Genomic DNA, 15452 nt, shown 5'->3' with positions numbered 1-15452 from the left:
GCCACTCACTATGAGTTTGTTGCACAATCTTCTGTTTATAATACTTTTACATATATTTGTATGTGTGTGTGTATGTATATAACCCTCAATAATACATAGTACGCTTGTGTGTATGTGTCTTTTGTTTATGTAAAAAGTATCACACTGAATTTTACTTTTTTAAAAAATTCAGCATTCTTTTTGAGGTTACCCATATATTTCATCCTTTTCCCCTGCTGTATAGTATTATATCATGTTACTACATCACATCTATTTATCCATTTGTATAGTATTATATCATGTTACTACATCACATCTATTTATCCATTTCTTTATTGACAGATATTTTTAATAGTCTCCAATTTTTTGCTATTGTAAAGAGGCTGTGCCAACTTAAACTTCTACCAGTGCATGAATATAAATAAATTTCCCCATATCCTTGTCAGCAATTAATACAGTCAGACTGGTTAATTTTAGTCTTTCTAACTACATTTAGTTTTTCTGGGTCTTCTGTGAGTACTACTTGCAGCAAATACCTTCTTCTAGTCTTCTGGTATCTTTCAAGCACAGCAGTTTTTTATTTTGGTATAACTAAATGTATCTATCTTCTCCATCTTTACCTATATCTGAAACAATGATGAATGTGATATCCAGAGAATGGAAACAAAGAGTGGCAACAAGTGGCACCTGCTTTGTGGTGTCCTTCTCAAGCGGTATTGGACCCTCCGCACAGAGATTTTAGAATGTGCTCCTTGACATCACATGGCCCAGATCCACACTAAACCACCCAGATAAACAACTCACCCAACGATGAGTTACATGTCAACATGCCAAAGAATGTCACCGGCTTGAAATCCTCACTAGTAATTTATTCATATAAAAAAATTCCAGGGTTACTTTCAGACTTACTAATGAGAACCAGAAATGAGATCACTTTTATAAACCTACCTATGTGAGCTAAGAATAGGAGGTCCCACCAACCTAGAATGGCTAATTATTGGTCCTCATTTTACTTGACGTTTTACTTGTGGTAGCTCAGTCACTCATTCCCTTCAGATTTTTACCCAAATATTACCTTCTCAATATAGTATTTCTGGATCATTTTATTTAAAATTGCAAGCTCCACCCACTCTTTCTAAACCTCCCACCCTTACTTGTTTTATTTTTCCCTTTGGCACTTTTACCAGCAATCATACCATGTATATTACTTATTTATTGTCTAACTGTATTCTCTAGAATATGAAGACAGAAATTTTTGCCCCTTTAATTCCTTGCTACACTCCCAGCATCTATAATAGTAATGGCATGTAGGCCATCAACAACTAGTTTTGAATGAATGATTTTATATGGTTAGATCTTATTAAGGGAAAATATTAACTCCCTTCTCTTTTTTAAGCAGATAAAGAATCACCTAGAAAAGGTGAAAATTTTTCTTAAGGTAACACAACTGGTTCAAGTAAAATGGGACTAAACCTTGTTCTGCTAATTTCAAGAGACCTCTGTTCTCTTCCTAGCATCATTCTACCTCATACACACTGAACATCTATCACTACAGCAACTTGAGAACAATTTACTGTGAACCCTGCTATTATTTCCCTACAAACAATTCCATATGATGTGGAGGAGGCGGCACCAGAAAAACATATTTAGTATTTTACTTAATAAGCATGGGGCTGGGGGGAAATCTATTACAATTACTTTATTTTGGAGTTACCTAGAAAGTTTTAACAAGTCTATTATAAGATCAGGTAAAGACAGAGCAAGGCCTTCCATAATTTGTTGCTGGAAATGGAAGAATGTCTATCAGTGACTCCTTAAACTAGACCAAAAGTAAAGGTCTGGGTCCACAGTTAAACACTCCCAGAGGGCAAATGGATATCTGCCAAGTGACCAATGGGATTTTGAAACTTGGGGAAATGTGAAGAAAAAAGGAAAAGGAAGGTAGGAAAAGAAGTAGTGGCTGCTTCTACATATGGTGATCTGAACACTTAATGATATGCTGAAGGGAAGTCACCTCAGCTTTGCAAACTTAGTGACCACTATCATATCCCAACCTGCCATTCTTCTCAACTGTTAATGGTAAGACATTAATGCTGACAAAGGCTCTACCTCTAGAGCAAGGGATGGATGAGGTTTGGTCCTTTGTTCAGAGTCTAAAACCGGTTCCAAGACAAACCAATGGAGAATTAGTTTCAGGGTAGTTCTGTACAAACACAACAAATGCAAACTGCAGCCCCTTTAGTCTCTCTCAACTGGGTTTCCTCAAGAATTAATACTCTAAAGCATGAACAGTTCCTAATGAATTAACTTCTCTCCTATGCATAGTGCTAGTTATGTTACCATCCTAGAGAGAATTAAGAAAATAGTCACTCAGAATACTTTCTGTGTTCTGTGGTTCAGATAACTCTGTTTGAGAAAGGACAGAGATACACTGAGAGATGGCATAGAGTAATAGTTAAGAGTATGGACTCTGGAACCATAGTATTTGGGTTCAAAATCCCAGCCCTGTTACTTACCATCTATATGACCTTGGACAAGTTACCTAACTTCTCTATGCTTCAGTTTCCTCTTCTAAAAGAGAATTAATAATAGTATTTACCTCCTAGGATTATTTGAGGATTAAATAAGTTATCTATCTTTCTACTTATATCTTAGACTAAAGTCTGACCGTATCAAAGTGCTATCTAAGTGTTAACTGTTATTATAATCATTCTATTTGGGATTCATTTTAGGTTACTGCCTGACACTGATGTATGAAGAAGGGCCTTGAGAGTCAGAAAGGCTTCTACCTTGAGCTAACTACCCAGTTTCTAAGGTCTAGGTACAAAGGAAGAAATTCTTCTCTATTCTGCTGCTTGTATTCAAGAGAGGCAGATTTCCCATGACCTAGATAACAAGGGTTTTAGCACAGAAAAAGAAAGACTTAAAGTCAGAGCTCTGACTGCACACATAGTGGATATACAACAACAGATCTGGCTCTTGTGTTCAGTGGCATCATCTCCATGCTACTCTTTTTTTAACCTCTTAATTACAAACAGCTTTCTCCACACACACTGAGTATCTGAATGTATTCAGAATAGCCTCTGCCTGCATCTTCTTTATTTTCTTATCCAATATTTTAATTATTGTTACTGGTATTGCTCTGCCATTGTTAGGAAGAAGCAAGTGTATCAGGGATGACGCAGCCTGAGCCCGCCCAGCATGCATCTGTGAGCCGCAGCTCTGGAAGAAGCTGTAGCACAAAGCCCCTCTGTTAGGGCAGCACACTAACCCCTGTGTGTCCCTCTCACATGAGCACAAGGCAGGAATGGGCCTCCTCCTGTTCCCTTTTTCACCCTCCTCCCACCTTTCCCAGAGGGAGATCCTGTTCACACCAAAGAAAGCCAAGAACATTTAGTTCAGCAATAAGAACAGGTGGTAGGACCAATAAGGAACAAAAACTGGTATTCTTCCAATTGCTGAGTTTTATGGCAGAGAGGGAGAAAGGGCAGGAAGAACCAAAACCCAGGAATCATTTTCCCCTGTGGGGTCCCTGATGGTTTCATCTCAATAAATAAAAAAACCCACCTTTGAGGTTTCTCTCTGCTGTTCTTCACAGAGTGAAACCAAAGAGGTCTTCCTTTTCACTCTCAGGAAAAGGCAAATTACTTTTTGTTTGTTAACTATTTTCTTGGATGCAGTGCAAAAGCAACAAGACTAATGACTACAAGCAGGTGCTTCCCCATCCATCTCTCTTGGATCAAGTAGCAAACAATTCTACCCACAGGAGCATATAATTATTTGGATTAGTAAAAACCACGTAAATAAGATAAAAGTGCCGTAAAGACAGAACGTCTTTGTGCTTTGTCAACTACAAATGCAGCTGTTGCTTACGTTTTTCCTTTTTTTCCCCCTAAAACACAGACTTTGTCTTTAAGGAGGGAACAGTTGTCTATTTCTCTCTCAGAATTTCCTAGCTTTGCATCAGAAAGAAGTCATGAGTAGAGAAGATACGGGTCAAGAAAAAGGCTGTCACTAAATTTGATGCTTTATGGGCCCAAGGTCTTTGAAAAGTGCCCCAGTCAGCAGTTCAACTCATCCCTGAGAGGTGTCCAGCAACACCTTCTACAAAGGCATGACACACGTTATACACTACTACTAACTCAATTCTTAGAGTTTCTCTTCTTGATCTAAGCTTCCCAAATCTATCATTTTGGCTTTCATAACTATCCCTTTTTTTCCACACCTCCTGTAAATCATAGACCTAAATAAATCATAAACCTAGATGTGGCCAATCGAGCCTGTTTGCAAACACAACCCTTTGAAAGGAAAATAAAGGAGCTACTCCTTGAGAGTCACTGACTGCTGGAAAATAGAACTTTCACCCTAGATTTGTATGTTCAAAAGAATGTTGAACGCTTTCTTTCAAGAGGGGAAAGAATATTGAAATATTTACCATTTTGGCATCCAAAACAGTAACACTGGATTTTTAACATTTTATTACAAAAAAGTTCAAATATACAAGGGTAGACAAAATAGCACAATAAATTCCCATGTACCTATCATCCATCCTCAACCATTACTGACCTGTGGCCAATCTCATTTCATATATACCACCCACCCACTTACCCCTCCTCCCAGATCATTTTGAAACAAATACCAGACATTATTCATCTGTAAATATGTCAGGATATGCCTCTAAAAAATAAGAACCCTTTTTGTTTAAAACATAACCATATAACAAACTCTTTCTCTAGTGTTCAGTGATTTTTTTGTGATATAACAGAATCAGTGATTACATCTCCCCTGACAAGTGTGAGCTGCAACTCCCAAGGCTTGTAGTCTATGAGCTGACCAAATATGTGTTCTTCAAATTAAAGTTGTTAAATATAAAAACTTTAGTGACAATTCTGAAGTGACATTTATGCAGTAAAAACAAAACAAAATGAAAGGTACCTATGTAAAGTGATGGCTATGTTAATTAGCTTGATTGTAGTGATCATTTCACAATATACGTATATATCAAAACATCAAGTTGTGTACCTTAAATCTCACAATTTTTATTTGTGAATTATACTGCAATAAAACTGAAAAAAAAAAACACTTAACCATAATACCATTACCACACTCAGAAAAAGGTATCCAGTCAGTTTAACAGAATTCTTGCTCCAGGAAGAAAAAGCAGAGAACAGCTGGCCAGTTTCTCTCTTGGGATTCTTTAACCTTATGTCTTAAAATAGCTACCTTCTGGACTTCCTTATTAGAAAATTACCCACATATCCTATATCAGTCCCTTTAAATTAAATTCAGTTACCAATACCATATCTCCCCATGAGTTTAGGGCTTTATTTGCATTCAATTTATAACTCAATACCTTGGACTTACAGTGGTGAAGTAAAAGACCATCATAAACTTACCTTTCACACGCATTCCTGCTGCCTATGCAAAAATGACACCCACATACACAAAGGCAGAGACACAGATAGAAACAACAAGACCTCAAGACACTGGACAGACAGACACAGAGACAGGCCAAATTCACCAGGGAATAGTATTGCTTTTAGGGGGAAATCATAAACTAATATTGAGATTTATAAAAATGTAACAGTCATTCTGGAATTTTTGCCAAGATCAGAAATGTAGTACCTTAAAGATTACCAACAGTATTCAAATCAAATTTTAAGAATCAATATCATAGCCACTTACCCCACAGGGGAAATAAAAAGGGGGACCCTTCTGGACATGCACAAAGATTTTGAGATTGTATAAGTTTCAGGTTCTGCCATAAACTCTGAAAAGAATCATGATGATCTGCTATATTTTTCCTTGTAGTCATACCCCTCTATTTGAAATACCATGTAAAATTCTGAACTCCAGAATTTTAAAAAGGATAAGAGCCTGAGTTTTATACTATCCAAGTTATGTCAATGATTAAATTAGTCAAGAATATTTAGGTACAGGGCTTCCCTGGTGGCGCAGTGGTTAACAATCTGCCTGCCAATGCAGGGGACAAGGGTTCAAGCCCTGGTCCAGGAAGATCCCACATGATGCAGAGCAACTAAGCCTATGCGCCATAACTACTGAACCTGCGGTCTAGAGCCCGCGAGCCATAACTACTGAAGCCTGCATGCCTAGAGCCCGTGCTCCGCAACAAAAGAAGCCACCGCAATGAGAAGCCCGCGCACCGCAACGAAGAGTAGTAGCCCCCACTCGCTGCAACTAGAGAAAGCCCGCACACAGCAGCGAAGACTCATGGCAGCCAAAAATAAAATAAATTAATTTTAAAAAAAGAAGAGGGCTTCCCTGGTGGCACAGTGGTTGAGAGTCCGCCTGCCGATGCAGGGGACACGGGTTCGTGCCCCGGTCCGGGAAGATCCCACATGCCGTGGAGCGGCTGGGCCCGTGAGCCATGGCCGCTGAGCCTGCGCGTCCGGAGCCTGTGCTCCGCAACGGGAGAGGCCACAACAGTAAGAGGCCCGCGTACCGCAAAAAAAAAAAAAAAAAGAAGAAGAAGAATATTTAGGTACAGTCTAATACAACTTTAAGAAAGGTTAACCAAAAGACCACACAAATATGTTCATATCACATAGATAAGCAGAACAAGGAAGTTCAATTCAAATGGATAGGTGCATTAGACATAAGGACATACCTTCCTTATGTGAGGGCTATTTATTACTAGCTAAAATTTCCAGGTAACATACTAGAAAGCTAACTTCCTGGCTTAAATAAATAGCCAGTCTAGGATAATGGGTTTACTCCTGTCTGATAGTGGCCATGACTATAGGACAATGAAGAACCTTCCATTCCTCCAGTCTACAAAAAAATGACCAGACTAATTCCTTATACCACTTTACTCGATATGTTTATGCTTCGGTCCCCAGTAGAGGAACAGCTACATGGTACACAATAAAAAAATATTGAGAGATTTGTTCCCTGAACTCTCATATTTCCCCCCAAGTAACAAGTGAGCTATCAGCAGAACACAGACTTTCCTGCCCCTTCACAACAGTCTTACTGCTCTACAGGTACAGAGTTACATTCTAGAACCCCTATATATAAAAACCTATTTCCTCCCTACCTACCACCATCACCACCACCATTCCCTTATACTAACATCCTTTAAAAAAAATCACTAATTGAGAAGGTTTGTTGGATTTAATCAATCAATGCAGCATTCTTCTTTGCCTATAACAAAAAACACTCTGTCCTACATCCTGGCACTGTAAAGCCTCTAGTACAATCCCTGGAAGGAGAACAAAATCTTTGTGGCATGCTAAGTACAGAGGACGGATTTCCTCCTCTGGACAGAGATAAATAAATAAACCAATACCAAAGTCAAGTCATACCCTGGGGGCCAGAGTGTAAGAGCAGACTCAATATGAATAATAAATCAGAGCTCTGGGCTATAGGCATGACAACAGTTTAGGTCAGGAAAAATCTTTCAGTAATACTAGATGGGAATAAATTTGGTATTTTAGAAGGGACAGGGTAATTAGCACACAAATCTCTCTTTTTTTTAATAAACTTATGTTTTCATTTATTTATTTTTGGGCTGTGCTGGGTCTTCACTGTTGTGCACAGGCTTTCTCTAGTTGCAGAGTGAGCAGGGGCCACTCTCCATTGTGGTGCACAGGCCTCTCACTGCGGTGGCCTCTCCTGCTGCAGAGCATGGGCTCTAGGTGCATGGGCTTCAATAGTTGTGGTGCACGGGCCCAGATGCTCCGCGGCATGTGGGATCGTCCCGGACCAGGGCCCGAACCGGTGTCCCCTGCATTGGCAGGCAGACTCTTAACCACTGCGCCACCAGGGAAGCCCCCCACAAATCTCTTCTATTTGCTAAGTCAGAGTTGAAAGGCATTGCAGTTCAAAGTAAGCAGAAAGACAAACTAACACAAATTCTTCATTAATAATTTGCATACAAGATTCTGAGGCTGTAATTACTTTAGGGACTTAGTGTCAAGTAACACAGAAAAAAAAACACAGTATATTTTACAGGACCAAAAGAAATGGATTATCATAAATATTGTGTACAAACCACCAAAAAGTACTGGATGCAACATATACTATGGTACCAATGAAGATCACGAGGCACAGGACTATTGGCAGACGTTCATAGAGCAGAAGAAAAAAACAAAAATATTAAAGAAGACGTGACCCAAAAGGTATTCACATAAAGCCAGTAGTAAATGCATTTTAAGTAAACAACTGGAGAGAGAGCAGGGACACATATCTTTCAGCCAGACTTGGAAGGGCAAATCCTTCATCCAAACATCAGATTAAGGGAAAGTTGGCTAGCTTCTGACTGATCGAGGAACATGTTTGTGTTTCTTTTTGTCCTTAATAGTAGGTTCTAGAGATAAGCAATTATGCTCTAACATAAAGAATTATGACTTTATAAAGAACTGGCAAGTTTTGCAGAGTACTTCAAATTCAGCAAGTTTGGAATCTCTTGTTTTTAAAAAAAAATCTAAGAAATCAGAATTTTACAAATCAAACTTAGCATTAAAGAATGCAAACAGGGGCTTCCCTGGTGGCGCAGTGGTTGAGAGTCCGCCTGCCGATGCAGGGGACACGGGTTCGTGCCCCGGTCCGGGAAGATCCCCCATGCCGCGGAGCGGCTGGGCCTGTGAGCCATGGCCGCTGAGCCTGCGCGTCCGGAGCCTGTGCTCCGCAACGGGAGAGGCCACAACAGTGAGAGGCCCGCGTACCGCAAAAAAAAAAAAGAATGCAAACAGGTCATGAAGTATCAGCAAAAAGAATTCTTATTAGCCTCATCAAATATTCCTCCTTTTTAAATAGGAGGCAGAGAAAAATATACATAATTACACCCATAGAGAAAAAAATATAGAATATATATAGAATTACACCCACACTGGGACACCACAAAGTTAACATGTAACTTAACGGCAGGATACCAGATAACTGCTCTGCTGAGAGAATCCCAGACTTTGACTTCTTCTGTCAGCAGATCTTTCCCACCATCAACTCCCCTTCCTGCCTCCCTCCTCCCCTCCCCCACATCTCTCCCTTCCCTTACTAAATGAGGCATGAAGGCCTAGACTTACTAAAAAAAGTATGAGACCAAAAGTCACAATATGAAAATCTCTATTAAACAAGACAAGAGTGAGAGAATATAAAAGACAGAAAGAAAAAGAAAAGGAAAAGGCAATACCCTAAACTCTATAACTAAATACCAAGAAGTACTAAAAGACTATATGAACCCAGAAAAGTTGTGTTTATATTATGGTCCAGGCACTGTGAGGAACACCAAAAGAGAAGAAAAGCTGGGCCACCTTCCCAAAAACCCATTCAGCCATGCTAAACACTGTTAAAATCAATTACGGATGTAGATATAGTATTTTTAAAACTTCATGAAGAAGATAAATTTCTGAAAGGCAGATGTGGTTTGGCTTAAAAGGAATGTGTTACTGTTCTGTTTATTGTTATTATTTTTGTTATTATTTTGGGTGCCAAGGGATGCAGGCAAAGTGAATGACATCTGCAATGCAATGTCTAAGAGGCAGGCATAGTAAGTATACCATCTGCTATCACAGATGAAATGGAGTGCCTGGGGAAGGAGAGGAAGGGAAAAGGAAGTGTGAAAATAGTTTTTTAAATGTCCATAATCCTGCTTTTCCAAGTGATTTAAGAGACAACTGGGAGCCACTTCAAGATTATAAGAAGGTAGTAACTTCAAAATAGCACTCCAGGGTAGTCTTAGGTTAGAACAAATGAAATAGGAAGATACTAGAGATGGAAAGGGTCTGAAAAAAAGAAGTACTCTTTTTACTAAAACGGTGGGCAAAAAGACCTATTACTAGAAATATTATAGACCAGAGAGGAGGCATAAAGAGAAATGATAATTCCTATGGTGGAATTCAGGCTATTTTCAGTTTTCCTCTTTACACGTTAGTATACTTTCCAGAATGATTGCAGTATTTTTCTATATTTATAATAAAAATCATCATTCAAATAAAGAACAAACATGATGTGTATATACAGCCAAAGAATGATAAATAAATGTCCATGTGCCTGCCACACAATTTAAGAATGGAAAAATTGAGTTTGAGTATCCACAAATGATTATATCCTACCCATTCCACCTTCCAGAGGCAACCATTATCCTGAATTTTGTGAAAATCATTCCTTTTTTCTCTACAATTTTATCATATGTATGTATCCCGGAACAATATGTTATTTATTCTGCCTGTTTTGGATTTGTATATAAATGGAATCATAGTTTAGCAGTCTTCTGTGACTTGCTTTTTTCATTCAATATACAAATCTTCCTTGATTTATGATGGGGTTACATCCCAATAAACCCATTGTAAGTTGAAAACATGCCTAACTTAACTACTGAACATCATAGCCTAGCCTAGCCTACCTTAAACTTGCTCAGAACATTTACATTAGCTTACAGTTGGGCAAAATCATCTAATACAAAGCCTACTTCATTATAAAGTGTTGAATATCTGATCGAATTTATTGAATACTTTATGGAAAGTGAAAAACAGAACGCTTGTATGGGTACAGAAATGATTATAAGTGTATCGGTTGTTTAACGTCGTGATTGTGTGGCTGACTGGGAGCTGAGGCATGCTACAGCTGCCTAGCATCACAAGAAAGTATCATACCATATATATCACTAGCCCAAGAAAAGATCAAAATGCAAAGTAAGGTTTCTACTGAATGTATATCGCTTTCACATCATCATAAAGTCAAAAAATCGTAAAGTCAGACCATCGTAAGTTGATGGCTGTCTGTAATGCTTCTGTGATTAACTCAAAATGATACATGTAGCTGCAAGCTATCCGTTTTCACAACTATATAGAAGTGAAATAAACTACTACTCTAGGAATAAACCATAATTTTTTAATCGATTATATTAGAGTTGGGATGGGTTGTTTCATTTTTCTGTAATCACAAAAAAAATACTACCTTAAACATCTCCAAACATATCTTCTGGTATGTGTGTACAACGAAGTTTTTTACAGCGAATACCCAGGAGTAGAATTACTGAGTAGTAGGGTACCTGCTACTTCAATTTTATTTGACAAATGTAATGACAAACTGGTTTCCTAAATAGTGGTGTCAATTTATATTCCAACCAAAAATGTATGTAAATTCTCATTATTCTACCTTATAGGTAACAATTTTACCTGACTTTTAAATTTCTACTAATATGAAGGGTATGGTTTAATCTACATTTCTTACATTACTAAAGAGGGTAAGCGTATTTCATATGCTTAAATATCAATTGGGTTTCCCATTCCGAGAAATGCCCGTTTATGTGTTTTGTCCATTTTCCTGTTGACTCATTTTATTATTTACTTATTCTTCATGGGTGTTCTTCTCTGGAGTTCTATGTTGGATACCAGTCCTCTGTTGATTATATATATTGCAGATACTTTCTCCCAATTTGTAGCCTTGTATATTTATTGTATTTATGGAGTCTTCTGATGAACAGAAGTTCTTGAATTTTCTATAGTAAAACGTATCAAGCTTTTTAACTTTGTATTTTTCATGTCTTATTTATTAAATTCTCTCTATCTCTTAGGCCATGATATTCTCTCATAGTTTCCTCTAAAATGAAGTATTTTGTCTTTCACATTTTACTCCTTAATTCATCTGAAATTCTTACTTTTGGTATAACATGAAGTAGGGATCTAATTTCCTTTTTGTCTATACAAATAAATGAATGAGTTATCTAAGCATGTTTATTGGAAAGTCTAAGAGTATAATTTTCAAATTAAGTGCACAATAATTAAAAGAATGCAAACAATGCCATCTAAAACAAAGTATGTGCAAATTAGAGCCTAATTATTTAACATTTATTTAGCACTGAGAGATTGAAAAGCACTTTAGGGAAAAAAAAATCAAATTTTTAATCTTCCAATATAGCAAAAGAGGCAGTGAAGGAAAAGACATGTAATGGATAGATCAGGCAATGATGTGATGAGGAAAGCATCAGAATTCCAACACATCCTCAGCTTATAAAAAGACCCAAAACACAGCCTTTGATCCACTAAGCCCATTTACCTATCTATCATAAGCAACTGCTTCTCTGAAAAACTCCCAAGATACAACCTCAGCCCCTTTAGCTTGAAAAACAACTTCCTTTCTGTAACTGGCTATTTCAGAAGGTGTCCCATAAGGTCTGGTGATTGGTTTCCTTTATCTTTCTGACTTATATAATTATATTGATTTTTATTAAAGTAACAATTTGTCCCTGTGGAAAATGAAACATAGCAAGACTATGACAGCCAATTCTCCAGAGTCCCATCTGGGCCAGTGAAGAATATGGCACAGTCCTGACTAATCAAAGGCATGTCAGAGGGTCATGTAATTTCCATCATGCCTTCTTGTTACAGATAGGAGTTTCCAGTTTCAGGAGATTGTTCTACCAGGGATTTCTCCAGGATTCAGATCTCTCTAGCAAGTAACTTGCCTTGTTTTTTTGGTTTTAATGCCATGAACCAGACTTCCCTTGGACTTGCTGACCAAAGGACCACTATGTTTCTTGTTTATCTAAAGTTAGATACTTAATGCCAATGTACCGTTCAGAAAAATCAAGCCGAATGCTCTTTTGGATGGACTTCCATCTGAATGGGCATAGTCAGAAATGTTACAACTTGTAAAAAATCTGGTTTTATTAAAATTTCATATTTAAACTCCCCAATTAACCAATAATTTTTTAAACAGATTTACTGGAGTATAATTGCTTTACAATGTTGTGTTAGTTCCTGCTGTATAACACAGTGAATCAGCTATATATAGACATATATCCCCATATACCCTCCATCTTGCATCTCCCTCCCACCCTCCTTATCCCACCCCTCTAGGTGGTCACAAAGCACCGAGCTGATCTCCCTGTGCTATGCAGCTGCTTCCCACTAGCTATCTACTAGCTATCTATTTTACATTTGGTAGTGTATATATGTCCATGCTACTCTCTCACTTCGTCCCAGTTTACCCTTCCCCCTCCCCATGTCCTCAAGTCCATTCTCTACATCTGTGTCTTTATTCCTGTCCTGCCCCTAGGTTCTTCAGAACCATGTTTTTTATTTTTTTAGATTCCATATATATGTGTTAGCATACAGTATTTGTTTTTCTCTTTCTGACTTACTTCACTCTGTGTGACAGACTCTAGGTCCAGCCACCTCACTACAAATAACTCAATTTCGTTTTTTTTTTTTTTTTTTTTCCCGTTGCGGAGCACAGGCTCCGGATGCGCAGGCTCAGCGGCCATGGCTCGCGAGCCTAGCCGCTCCGCGGCATGGGGGATCTTCCTGGACCAGGGCACAAACCCGTGTCCCCTGCATCGGCAGGAGGACTCTCAACCACTGTGCCACCAGGGAAGCCCAATTTCGTTTCTTTTTATGGCCGAGTAATATTCCATTGTATATATGTGCCACATCTTCTTTATCCATTCATCTGTCGATGGACACTTAGGTTGTTTCCATGTCCTGGCTACCGTAAATAGAGCTGCAATGAACATTGTGGTACATGACTCTTTCTAAATTATTAACCAGTGATTTATATTCTATATTTTGTTAAAAGTTATAATGGTTCCAAACAAAGGGTAGGAAAAAAAAAAGATATTTGTGACCCTAGTGGCAAAGAGTTCAGAAGACTCAGTTATCTCTTTCCAGAAATATCTGCCTACCATGGACTAAAACTTCAAACAGATGTTGGTCAAAAAACTGTTTTGAGTCAGTTGTTGCAAATTTAACTGCGAAATTCTCCTGGATTTTTTGGTCACAATTCCTGCTCTCAGGTGTAAAAGCAACTAAATTAATAATGATCACAACCAAGCATCCCTGTGACAAACCAAGAATTCAGACTTCATGAGACTGAAAAATGACTCTAGAAGCTTACTCAGAACTTAAGCATACTCATCCAACCATAAATAATCCATTGTATATCAGGACCAAGAAAACAACAAGGATAAGTGTTGGAAGAGTAATAGAGAATGGGCCCTTCCACATCCTAGTTCCTTCTCTTTAGCAACTTACCTAAAATCTCTGAGTCAGAACTCTCTCACATTAGGGCATTTTATTTGTCTCTAAATGAATCCTCAGTTTCATTTTATTCAGAAATGAAAAACTTGGAGTCAGATAATGGGGTACACAACTGATATAAAGAATCTATTGATTATTACATGTAATAATAGGAAATATTAGGGAATGGGAAAATGGGAAAATTTTAGTACTGGATTTTTTTTTAATAAATTTTTTAATTTTTATTTTTGGCTGTGTTGGGTCTTTGTTGCTGCACGTGGGCTTTCTCAAGTTATGGCGAGCAGAGGCTACTGTTCATTGTGGTGCACAGGCTTCTCATTGCGGTGGCTTCTCTTGTTGCGGAGCACAGGATCTAGGAGCACAGGCTCCAGTAGTTGTGGCACACGGGCTCAGTAGTTGTGGCTCACAGGCTCTAGAGCACAGTCTCAGCAGTTGTGGCGCAGGGACTCAATCACTCCGTGGCATGTAGGATCTTCCCAGACCAGGGCTCAAACCCATGTCTCCTGCACTGGCAGGCAGATTCTCAACCACTGTGCCTCCAGGGAAGCCCCCTGGCTTTTCTTTTTTTTTTTTTGCGGTACACGGGCCTCTCACTGTTGTGGCCTCTCACGTTGCGGAGCACAGGCTCCAGATACACAGGCTCAGCGGCCATGGCTCACGGGCCCAGCCACTCCGTGGCATGTGGGATCTTCCCAGACCAGGGCACGAACCCATGTCCCCGGCATCGGCAGGAGGACTCTCAACCACTGCACCACCAGGGAAGCCCCCTGGCTTTTCTTAAAAGAAAGAGTTTGTGCTAAATTTAGCTTTAATAGACAATAGTTAATTCCATGAAAAACAGTTGGTTGTTTATTCTTTCAAAACGAAAATTTAGTGTTAGCTTTTCGGATAAATACTCAAAGTCTAAGCACATTTGAATAGTATCCAATCACATTAAATAGAGTTGTGCGGGCAAAAGGTTCAGAGAAACAGAATACCTAAACCAAGTAGTAGTTCTTTGAAACAAGCAAAACTAATCATACTTATCCTTTGTAGTAAACCACATGCAAATAATGCAGTAACAAATTCTTTAGCATCAAGCTGAATAACCAAACCACCTTAATATTGATCATTAACCTAATGATAGTGAGAAGAAACAAATTTGAAGTATTTACCTTGAGAGCACAAAAGATGCAGGAATCTCCCATGCATTTGTGAGTTGTAAGCTGCCTAAAGCTACGTCGGAAGATGTCCAAGTGCCATAAAACCTGATGAAAAGGGAAAATACTTCATTACTCTACAAAAAACCCTCATTTAATTTCAAATTCAAGAAGTCAAGCAAACATAGGTAGACAATAGACATTGTTACTCCCAAGAGAAAAGCTCACTCTAGTGTATTAAAAAAAAATGTCAAAAAAGGTGAGGTATCCAACCAGAGGGATAGGTGACCATATTCTGGAAAAGACACTAATTCGAACATAAAGTAGGTCACAC

General features: G+C 38.5%; 1 protein-coding gene across 16 annotated transcripts in view; it reads right to left on the bottom strand.

Moving 5' to 3' along the window:
* Positions 1-15452, bottom strand: part of USP54 (ubiquitin specific peptidase 54) — a 151961-nt gene that overhangs the window by 46077 nt on the left and 90432 nt on the right. For all 16 annotated transcript variants that reach the window (XR_009533759.1, XM_060111873.1, XM_060111883.1 and 13 more), the window contains exon 3: positions 15134-15226. Coding sequence is in view for 15 of the 16 variants with exons in the window: in XM_060111873.1 (XP_059967856.1) it covers positions 15134-15226 (93 nt within the window). In the remaining variant the exon portion in view is untranslated. The remainder of the gene's footprint in view (positions 1-15133; positions 15227-15452) is intronic.

This window comes from Mesoplodon densirostris, chromosome 1 (genome assembly GCF_025265405.1).
Source record: "Mesoplodon densirostris isolate mMesDen1 chromosome 1, mMesDen1 primary haplotype, whole genome shotgun sequence".
Classification (NCBI taxonomy): Eukaryota; Metazoa; Chordata; class Mammalia; order Artiodactyla; family Ziphiidae; genus Mesoplodon; species Mesoplodon densirostris.
Note: the sequence above shows the minus strand (reverse complement) of the source record. Positions and strands in the feature narration are given on the sequence as shown.